The 11,401-nt window shown below is 41.8% G+C and overlaps 1 protein-coding gene across 5 annotated transcripts in view; it reads left to right on the top strand.

Annotated features, from left to right (window-relative positions):
* Nucleotides 1-11,401, top strand: part of ZXDC (ZXD family zinc finger C) — a 65,731-nt gene that overhangs the window by 34,260 nt on the left and 20,070 nt on the right. For 2 of the 5 annotated variants that reach the window (XM_037139842.2, XM_037139841.2), the window contains 2 exons: nucleotides 7,593-7,762; nucleotides 10,433-10,534. The exons of 1 other annotated variant lie outside the window; for it this stretch is intronic. In XM_037139842.2, coding sequence (XP_036995737.2) covers nucleotides 7,593-7,762; nucleotides 10,433-10,534 — 272 coding nt within the window. Of the gene's footprint in view, nucleotides 1-1,345; nucleotides 3,923-7,592; nucleotides 7,763-10,432; nucleotides 10,535-11,401 lie in introns of those variants that run through there. 2 more of the 5 variants (XM_053670327.1, XM_037139845.2) reach the window with 2 other exon arrangements.

Consider the following 11,401-nt stretch of genomic DNA (forward strand, 5'->3'; position numbering starts at 1 on the left):
AAGCAGCAAGAGGTAAGGGGACAGTCACCTACAAAGGAGTCCCCATCAGACTGTGTCAGTGGATTTCTCAGGGGAGACCTTACAGGCAAGAAGGGGCTGGAAAGAGGTATTCCAAGTCATGAAATCCAAAGACCTACAACCAAGATTGCTCTATCCAGCAAAACTTTCATTTAGAATGGAAGGACAGATAAAGTACTTCTCAGATAAGATCAAATTCAAGGAGTTCATCATCACCAAGCCCTTATTATATGAAATGTTAAAGGGACTTACCTAAGAAAAAGAAGATAAAAAAGATGAACAGTGAAAGGACAACAAACTCACAGTTATTAACAACCACACCGAAAACGAAAGCAAACTAAAAGGACAGCTAGATCAGGAGTGGAAACATAGAATTGAAGATCTCAAGGAGGGTTAGCAACAGGGGAGTGGGAGGAGGAGAAGGGGGGAGAAGGTACAGAAAATAAGTAGCATAGACAGTAGATAGAAAATAGATGGGGCAAGAATAGCATGGGAAATATAGAATCTAAAGAACTTGAGACACATGGACATAAACTAAAGGGGGGGTAATGGTGGGGATGGGGGGGTTGGGTGGAGGGGAATGAAGGGGGGGAATAGAACAACTGTAACAGCATAATCAATAAAAAAAAAATTAAAAAAAAAACATCCCAAAGGAACTTAAAAGGAAAAAAAAAACTAGTTTTAAGTTCATCTAGAAGAATAGTGAGAATCTCCATGCAGGCTTTGGAAAAAAATAACAGTGGGGCGGGGACACTGCTGTGCTGTGATCTAGGCAGAGAAATGCTGGTGATGAAAGCCTGGCTGGTGGCCTGGAGGAGAGCTGGTCAGCAGGACCAATGGGGACAGCTGGTGCGGGTGCACAAGTCATTAAGCAGAGGACTAGTGTTCAGTAAATTGTTCCAATGTTAGTTTACTCTGAAAAAAATGAATTCATTTTTATGTACTGTCTCCATAGCTTCACCACCTAGAGAAAACCACTTCTAATGTTTCCATGTTAAACATTTCACTATGTGTATAAACTATACTTGTTACTTAATTTTGAAGAAACAACACAATTTTGTCTGCTTCTTACTGTTAATATGAATATTTTTCATTGTGAATAAATATATTTTATGGTACATCTTTTTAATAGCTGTGTAGCAGCTAGTCCTGGTCAGGTGGCTCAGTTGATTAGAGTGTCATCCTGATATGCCAGGGTCACAGGTTTGATCCCTAGTCTGGGCGCATACAAGAACCAACCAGTGAATGCATAAATAAGTGGAACAACAAATCTGTTCCTCCCTCCATCCATCTCTCTCTCTCTCTCTCTCTCTCATTCACTTGGCAGATCCCAGCTCCTGGGGTCCGAGATGTTATGGACGAAGAAAGACAAATTCACTTGGACTACCGAGTCCTGTGGAGGAAAAGGGATGGCCTAGCTTCTCTTTCAAGAGAAGAAAAAGCCTTGGTGCACCTTGACCACTCTCGAGAGAAAAACACCTTGACCTTTGCCTTGACAGACTTATTAGATTCAATTTGCACAGGAATACAGGGTATATATATGTAAAGCTCATCAATCATTGTAAGGCAGAAATGATTAAACAATAGATAACATTCATAGAACTCTGAGGGCCTATTCTGAGTCAGAGTCAGATAGTTAAAGGGCCATAAAACTTTGGGGAACAAATTCACTTCCTGTTTGGACCCTTATCATTTAAATTGAAGGTATTAACAAGGTAGGTTTCATAGGATTTTATGCATTTTTTCTTAGGCCTGATCACCCCAGGGAATCCGCCCTTTCCAGCACAGGGCCACACCCACCTCCAGCATTGTTTCAGGTTTAAGGCATTATTTCAAGCTTAAATTAGGCAGGGGAAGTAAGGCAGCCAAGAGATTAGGAGACTTCTTGCAGACAGAATGAGGACTCAGGCTATGGTCAAAGCTGAGGGGTTATTCAGGACCATGCCAGTCCTCCCTCTTTTGAGGAATCTTACCTGTCATTGGTTAACCAGGGGCCAAGCAGGGTGAAAGGAAAGGGAGCAGAGGTGGTGCCCCTACAAGGAAGATAAGCTTTGTCTGCTAAGTGGCTCATGGTCCCACATCCTTTGCTCAGCCTTAGCCATGGGGGGATTACAACTTCTGAAACCAGGTAGGGCAGTTCCCAGCAACTCACTCACTCACTTCCCCTCCCTCCCTCTCCCCCATACCTCTCTTCCTCTCTCTAAGGTCAATAAATTTAAAAATTTTTAAAATAAAGTAGCTGTGTAGTACCGAACATCAGAAATTGAGAGAATTAAGCCTCAGTACCCTCCACCATCTACAATATATAATGAGTCAACTATCTCATCCTCAGAAATGGGAAGTTACTGAAGTAGTTTGCTGTGTTCTGTGATTCAATGAGGAGCCCAGTAGAGAAAGTGCACATAAAGGAAAAGTTATCAGACACACCCCTCTCCTCCACCCCCATACACCAGATTGAGGAAAGGGAGGCATCTGAGCCAGTGGTGTGTAGGATAGAGGGCTAAGCGCTCTTGAAGCCTGAGCCATTTTCAGTGCACATTTCTCCCTGAGAATAAGGATAATGGGTACTTGTGTTGGCACTGAATTCTCCTGTAGTTGTCAGTATAGGGGCATTTTTAGGAGGTGTCCACAGTGGTAGGGCTGGTGTCCATGCAGCACTTCTGAGCCCAGTTGTGTCCCGCTGGCCTCACTTAGTTCTCATAGTGGCTCTATGAAGTGATAACCTGCTGTGCTTCCATTCCAGGAGTTGTCAGTGGGAGCTCAGGTCACATGACTGCATGGTCCAGCTCACTTTGCTATTTATTATCCATAGGATTGTTTTTTTAGATCTACTTACCAGAAATTTCCTTGGTGGTAGGATTTATACTTCTTTCCCTACTGTTTAAAGATGTCTAGCACAAGTCAGTGTTTTAGATCAATGTTAAAAATATAAAAGCAAAATTCATTTCAGTGTGAAGATTACCTTGCTCTATACGGGGCTGGGGATTTCCACTATAAGAAAGGAATTTTTTATTTTTCTTGTGATTGGTTTATTAACTGGGTCATGTTATATTTAGTACTGTGACTTTTTTTACTATTGAGGACTCTGATAAGTGGGGTTCCATGTAGAGACCACCTGTTTGCTTTAGCATGCTTTGAAGCATCCATAGATGGAGAGTCTTGCTTAACAAAGAAGTGTATAATTAATTTTTACTCATCTTAAATATTGATGACACAGTTCCAGATAACAAGGTGTATCATTTGGGATCATATAACAAAATGCACTGCTCTGATGGCTCCAACAATAAAGGTATTTTTTTTCCCTCTTCAGCAGGGAGACTAGTAGCCACCTGCTGGGCTGATGGATGCTTGGTGCACCTGGTGCACCGTGGGGGTCAGATACCCCTCTCTTTGATCTGGCTTCTTATTTTGCATCTCGCAGGAGCTGATGGGCAGTGTTTACCCTGATTTTGAGGACCTTGAGTGTTTGGGGAGACTTTCAAGGGGGAGGCAGGCATGGATAGTTTTCAAGGAATCAGATTTCAGATTGTCATCTTGTAAATGTAATCGTACCTAAAATTGAATTGCCTGAGAGAGTGTATTTGAGCCCAGGAGTTCTACAGATTCGGTTATCCACCTTTCCTTTTATAGCTGCCCTCTGCTTTCTAAAAAATTAGCCATGTCCCTCAACCAGGGTTTTACAGGGGTGCATGATATAGGGTGTGGATAAAAATAAAAAGAATATCCCCGGCTGGTGTGGTTCAGTGAATTGGGTGCTGGCCTATGATCCAGGGGTCCCCAGTTGGGGCACATACCTGGTTTGCAGGCCTGGTCCCCAGTAGGGGGAGTGTGGAAGGCAACCACACAATGATGTTTCTCTCCCTCTCTTTCACCCTCTCTTCCCCTCTAAAAATAAAAAATAAAAAAATAAAAATAAAAATAAAATTTTCCAGAGGACCAAACCCAGCACACTTCAGGATGCTAGTTTTAGGGCCAGCTTGCCAGCTTGCCCTTTGTTGTGCAGAGAGGTTTTTTTTTTAGGAGTGAATGGTGAGATGTTTTGAATGGAAATATATCATATAAGGGGTCTTGGGTGGGATAAGCAGTTTTCATTTGAAGCTGTTACCATTCCTAGTCCTGTACTGTTGTCATAAAATGAATTGCTTTTTAAGGAGCAAGTCCCATGAAAGCAACAGCATTCAGCTATACACATTTTTCAGCTATTTGTGTTTCATCCCTAGAATGAGTTATTAATTGGAAAGAAAAATAACCTGATACTAGAGCAGCTCAAGTTAGTAGCAGTGATGCTTTTAAATGTAACTGTGGTGTCTGCAGGATTACCAGATTTTCATACACTGTATTGAAGGTACAGGCTGAAAAGAGAATTTCTGTAAATTTCAGATTGTATATTGACGGAGTAGTTCATACCAATTTAGCTTTTGATATACCATAAAATAGTGTAGTTACAGTCAGTTTTATTTCCTGTTATAAAATTAATACCTTTACAATCATATTCCAGTTGCTGACTAGTTTTGATAGTGAACATTGTCTTTACATTAAATTATAAAGGAAATGTTTGATCATGGTGTCTAGCAAAATTAGTAGAATTTATTTCTGGTTTTGTACACATGATTATTTACTTTCCTCATAGTTGAATATCATACATGGTAGCACACATTTAGTGAAGGAGTGCAGGCATTGATTATTATCTCATGTTTCATAGATTTAGATTGTGACCCACACAGTTGGTACTGAATCATTACAAAATAAAGGAGAAATAGATAAGATTTATCTGGTTTTTTGTTATAAAACTAAATGATAAATATCATATATGCATCATTTAAATCTTGCCTGCTTCTAAATGTAAGTTGAAAAAATATGTGATTTGATGCCTTCTTTTAATTCCATAATATTCCTCAAAACATGTTTTAATATTGCTTATTTGAATTAAAAAATTAAGTTGGACATTTTATCAGAAAAAAGCCAACCATCCTGATAGTAATGACTAACTATGCTGTTTGGCTTTGTGACACACAGTGCCCTTACATTGAATTAGCTGAGTCTGCAATTGCAATGTTGTGATAAAAATATGTTTATTTATTTTTAAAGATTCTATTTATTTATTTTTAGAGAGAGGGAAAGGGAGGAAGACAAAGGGAGAGAAACATTGATATGTGAAAGAACCATCAGTTGGTTGATTCTCACCCCCAGCTGGGTACCTGGCCCACAACCCAGGCATGTGCCCTGACCGGAAATCAAAGTGGAGACCCTTTGTTCCACAGGCCAGTGCTTAATCCACTAAGCCATATCAGCCAAGGCTAATGAAATTATATTTAAAGAACCCAAGCATTTTATTTAAAAAAAATTTTTTTAATTGGCAGAAATATATGCTTGACTGTGTCTCAGTCTAGCAATAAGTAATAGTTACACAAACACATGTACTCTAGACAGAATGGTTGACTGTGGGAACCTGGTGGTGCCTGGTGGAAGTCTGTGGAAAACAAGCAGTCAGGTTCACTCTTCTTGCTGTGTTTTCAGTACAGTTCTACTTTTATTATTTTATAATTATCTATGAAAGTTTTTATATGTTATTTAGGTTTGGTTTGCATTACTAATAATTGCAGTGGTAACTAAGTTTTTCAGATGATGAATTTTAACTCCTAGAAAGTTTATTTAAATACATTTTTTAAATAAATAAAATTGCAATTTACAGGTTTTTATTGTAGAGAAATATGACAGGGTGATAAACAACTTCATAGTATAACAGCACATTCAGGTAAAATTCCAGAGGTGAGTAGAATTAATATTCCCAGAAGAATAGAGAGTGATGTAGAAGTTGTAACTGTTACAGAAGAGTGAGTGAATTTACTCCTTAGCACCTCACCCCTTGCCTCCTCACCCTAGTCCCAGCCCTGCCGTGATGTCTGAAACCAGTAGAGCAGTTTGGAGAGACATGGAGACCAGCCAGAGCTCGTGGGGGTGGGGGAATGTAATTGGTTAAACTGAGACAGAGAACAGAAAAGGAAGTGCTCAGAGGTGTAATGGAATTGCATTTCCCTGTAGCAAAAGGGGCATTGAATCTGCTCCCTAGGAAACTGAGGCTTGCCGTCCGAAGTCCTTAGTAATTATACTTTAAACATAAAGAATTCTTCAGGCATCTAGGAAGAAAATAGTAGGCTGTGTGCAGGAAGATGCACTGCAGTTATCAGTGCCCCTCACCCCAGAGCTATGAGTATCAAGCATCGAGGATAGAGAGTTGTGATCTAAGAGTTTCATACCAACCAGGGTGGCTGGTGAATGCCGAGAGCAGGAAAACTTTAATAAAGGACATGTGGGACTGTGAGAGATATGGCAAACAATTGGAGTGAGATTCAGCCACTCATGAGATGAGTAGGGTCAGGAAGCAGCAGGCACCATGTTTCCAGAGAGGAGATAGTTCAGCTCTGGAGCTGGGGCCTCTGGGCTCGTATGGCTTTGAAACCTTAAGGTGATATCTGCTGTAACAAAGACAGTTTGACCTATCTAGTTCGACAGGCAGTCAACTGTTGGCTATTTAAAATAGAAACTAAAGTTCCAAAAAGAGAATCCAACCTCTCCTATTTTCCATCTTTTTTCTTTAAATTTAGATTAAATTAGAAATTTCCGTGAAAAAATAATTTTCTGGAAGTTTAGCAAGGCCTTCAGTTTAATTTGTTTCTTTTCATTTTGTTAAATTCAACAAAATTAAATTGAATACTTTTATTCAGAATAACTTGTATGCTATTACATATAAAATGATCTTTATGATGCCATTCATATATGTGTCCACAGCTATGTATGGACATAGCAGTAATAGCACCTAAAAGTCCTTGGCACTCACTATGAGCCAGGCACTGTTTTAAACTCTTACACATATTTATTTACTCCTCCCGAAACTTCGAGGTAGGGACTATTATCCCCATTTTATAGGTACAGAACACTGAGACTAGAGCTTAGGTGACTTGTCCAAGGTCAGGTCAACTGTAGAGCCAGGCATTAAATAAAGACTGGTGTTTGCTTCTGGTATTTTCTGCTGCTCACAAACCATATGAGTGTCAGGAAAACCTTTTCTGAGCGTCAGGATTTTTCTTCTTTGTATTTAATTTTTTTAAAAACCTTTATGAAACCAATGAAGTGATGATGATTTTTGGAAAGGAAGCTGGACAGAAATAGCTTGAAGGATATGGCAGCCATTTAGCAAGTGCCAAAGTGCCCAAGGGTGGGTTGCAATGACCTGCTTTCTTTCCTTCTTTTCTATGATTCTGCTGTTCTGACTGGTTGGTTTTGCTCAGAGATCTGTATGCCTGGAGCTGTTGGATTTGGAGGGGAAAGAAGAGTTTCTGCTCTCAAAAAGTAGGCATCTGGGGTCTGATTGCTGTCTGCCCAAAAGACACATGATCAGTATGTTTTTTTTACCTCTTACCTCCTGACAGTCCCTGTTCAGTCATTTTAATTCTGCAGGGCTGTGCAGAGTGACAGGTAACAGGAAGGCTGTCTCCACCAGAGTGTGCCCTCTGTGAAGGCAGGGGCCTGGACAAGTACAATGTTCAGTGCATTGTTGGTTTGTTTCATTTTAGGAGCCTCAGGGTCTACTCAGGGAAAAGTGAAAGGTGGCAAAGTCAGTCCTACTCACTTGTATGCAAGCCAGAGCGGTTGGTGGTATGGGAACCTGGTGGTGCCTGGTGGAGGTCTGCCAGAACAAGCTCCAGCAGCTGGGGTGCAGTGTGTTCAGACCCACTTAATGCAGGTAAGAGCCATCCAGCTGGGAGGAGACAGGCCACAGAGGTGTCCAGGCAAGAGCTGTGGGCAAGGCTCAGGCTTTATGTCTCTGAGGATACCTTTCTCTCAATGAATGGCCCTGCCTCCCCCCACCCCGCTTCTGAATTGTTCCAAGTGCTGTTTTATATCCTAAATATTCTCTCTATAACCCTAGCTTTTCCTTTCTTTCCATCCATCATTTGTTCAAGCTTTTATCTTCATTAGGACTGATGTGTCAGTGTCAAAACTCTGTGTGTGTCTGGTGTTCCCCACACCCCATGCAGTCTATCTTCCATACTTTGTTAGGAGTCCTGTGGGGTGTAGAAATGTGCCTGCTCCATCCTAAGTCCCCCCTGTAGCTGTCTTGCAGCTGCTTGACTTGCCTGAAGCTGTCTACAGACAGGCACTACAATGCTACAGATGCCTTATAGTGTCTGGCCCCTCATGTTGCCTGCCTCTCCCTAGACCCTACTTCTCTTTTCAAGGCTGGGGTGAAGGGGATTCCTCATGCTGCATTGGTCACCCCCATCTCTGGGGATTGCTTGCAGCACACTAGAGGATGTAGCCTTTGTATATTATACTTGCTAGCTTATTTTTTTTTCTTTTCTTGTTTTCTTATTTATCAAACTAAGCCCCTCAAGGGCAGGGCCAGCTACCTTTCAGATTGTGCCCATGGTCCAGCAGATTGTCTACAGCTGGCAGCCACTCCATGAATACTCCCTGGACACGTTCACCTCTGTACTTCTATGTACATTTTTATTTCTAGTCTTATTTTTGAGGGGCCAGGGGGGCCAGAATAGGGAAGTAAGGTAATTTGGGTTTTAGGACAGAAGAGATTTAAAAGATGAGGATACATCCCTCATGATCTGATTACATACTCCCTCTTCACTGAGCAATATTCTCTGTCCTGGGTACTCTGGAGCCAAAGAGCACCATGTGGCCAGGGCACAATTAAGAGATGTCATAGGACATCTGAGTCCTGAGCTGATCTGGAAGAGGAAGGAGAGTAGTACCATCTGTGGGGTGTGTAGTCCTGGGACAGGTTCATGAAGAAGATAGGACTATGTTGGCTGTTAATAGTCTGTAGAGTTCAGATAAGTGAAAGAGAGGCAGGAACAGCCTGGGCAGAGCTGAGGAGGGCTTGAGAGATGGGCCCAGTGAATGGCCATGCTGTCATAAACCAGAAGCTAATGTGAGAATTTTGTGGGACTTGTCTGCAGAGAAATGAAAGATTCTCCCAAGATAGAGGTAGTGGAAGTTGGGTGTGTGTGAGGCAGACTGGCCCAAACCTGAACATAGTCAAGGCTAATCAGTCAGAAGTGAAGAAGGGCAGGATTCAAGTTTCTGAAATGGAGACTGCAGAGAGGCTGGTACCACTGGCAGAACAGGAACTAGTTGGAAAAAGAATAGTGGTTATTTTTCTTTAAAATTTTTTAATTGTATTTTTCCATTACCATTTATCCCCCTTATATCTCTTCCCCCCTGCAGTCACCGCACTGTTGTCCATGTCCATGAGTAATTTTTCCTTTTTGCTCAATCCCTCCACTCTCTAACACCACCCCCATAGCTAGCTGTGAGCCTGCTCTACATATGAGTTGGTCTCTATTTTGCTTTTTAGCCCATTCAAGTCCACATATGAGTGAAATCATGTGGTACTTGTCTTTCTCTGACTGGCTTATTTCACTTAGCATAATGTTCTCCAGGTTCATCCATGCTGTTGCAAAGGGTTAAGTTTTCATCCTTTTTTGGCCAATTGGTGCAACCACTGTGGAAAGCAGTGGCTATTTTTCTAAGAGTTACCCAATTAAAGATATCAGCTTTGAGGTAGAAAAACCTGAGTTTTAATCCTTTATCTTTCCCTTGCTGGCTAGTGTTGTCTTCTTAGGCAAGTTAAACACTTCTGGCCTCTGTTTTAGCATATGTAAAATGGGAATAATGGTGCTCAATGCTTGACACAGAAGGTTCCTGAGGCTGTGGAAGGAATGAAAGATGCTAATGGTGGCGGCACCAGGATTTGAGTAGTGAGGGCTGTGGATGGCCATGGGCTGATGTGCAGATGAAAGAGAGGTAAAGTGTTAAGTAGTGTTCCTTTCCTGAATTGGGTGATTAGGGGCCTGGTAGCCTCCCCCTCTTGAAAAGACTTTCCATCTCTCTAGTCCCTTCCAGCTTGATTGAGGGCTGGGTCCAGGGCAGAGATGAGCCTACCTGTGTGGTCTGAGAAGTCTGCTAGAGAGCACTGAGAACACAGAGGGAGGAATACTGGAGTCTCCACCAGAGTTCAAGAACAACAAACAGGAGAGAAATTGGCATTTGGACTTAAGGGAAGGAATTTGAGTGTGGGAGAATATGGGAAAGTTCCAGAAGAAAGGCTTGGGAGGGAGAAACAACTGATCATAGGTGGTTCAGGTCCTGCTTAGCCCACTGGACTTGGGCTGGGATCAAGATGAGACAATAAGGACCAGAAGGCGGGGCAAGTAGCTTCCAGCCCCGATGCCAATTATTGCAGAGTTCTCAGGCTTCACATGAGTCCAGGTGGTGCCTTTCCTGGAATACAATGGGTGGGACTAGTTTTGCTGCATAATCATACTGAGATATCTCAGGCTGAGGTAAGGAATGCTTTCATGCCTGGTTAATAAAACGTGTACTGTTGCCTCCCCAGGATGACCCTTCAGGTGAAGGAGTCTTGCCGTTGGTGCTCAGTCCACAGCCTTCTACCTTCCACCCCCTGTTCACCATCAGTTTGCCTGTCTATGTCCTCCAGGTCTGATGCCTTATAGCTCTGTGTGTTTGTTAGTAAGACTGTCATGAAGCATCCAGCTTCTGAGGCTGGTCATGGAGGTGGACCTTGGGTGATCTACCGGGTTGGTTGCCAGCATATGTGCTGCTTTCTAGAAAAGGTGGTAAATGGCCAAGAAATAAAGGCTGACTAAGACTAAAGCTCAAATTTGCTGTCATTGTAGCTCCTACTTGTAAATAAGGTAAAAATACTCTTTAAAACATTTTATATAGAGAAATCCTAGTCACTTTCTTCTGTGGGAAGTTAGTTTTTAACCTGTGCAAATGAAAGAGTTTGCCTAATTAAGTGGTTAAGCTGGGTAGGTGGCTGTGGATAATTTGGATATAAAATAATGAAAGTATTTAGCTTATTAAATTTCTAATGATAAGCTTAAATATATATTTAAAAATCCATACAAATAGGAGTTTTAGTTTTCTTGTATTCAAATTGGGTTGTTAAACATTTTCCTTAATGTCAAAAGTAAATATAAAGCTCTGGTATGAGGTGGGAGTGGAGGTAGGAGCTCCCAGACTGATGGAGTGGGGGCGAATTGGAGGGTGGTTTGATAGCACCTATCCAGAAAGCCTCATTAGTGTCTGCTGCATTCTGGCTGTATTCCCACTCACAAGACCACTCCTAAAGAAATAAGGTAGGATACAAGTAGCAAAAAGTTGGTCATCATGGCCTCTCTAATGATGTAGGAGTATTTCTCTGGCACAAAGAGGTGTATTAAGTGGGTGATGATGATGCAGCTGGAGATCTGGTCAGTCACTGATGTTGCAGAAGGACACCTAGTAACTAAGAAAGGTGCTTTCCACATATGAAGTTGAGGGAACAGGTTTACAGGTTAAA

This window comes from Artibeus jamaicensis, unplaced genomic scaffold (assembly GCF_021234435.1).
Source record: "Artibeus jamaicensis isolate MK-2021 breed Jamaican fruit bat unplaced genomic scaffold, CSHL_Jam_final contig_558, whole genome shotgun sequence".
Classification (NCBI taxonomy): Eukaryota; Metazoa; Chordata; class Mammalia; order Chiroptera; family Phyllostomidae; genus Artibeus; species Artibeus jamaicensis.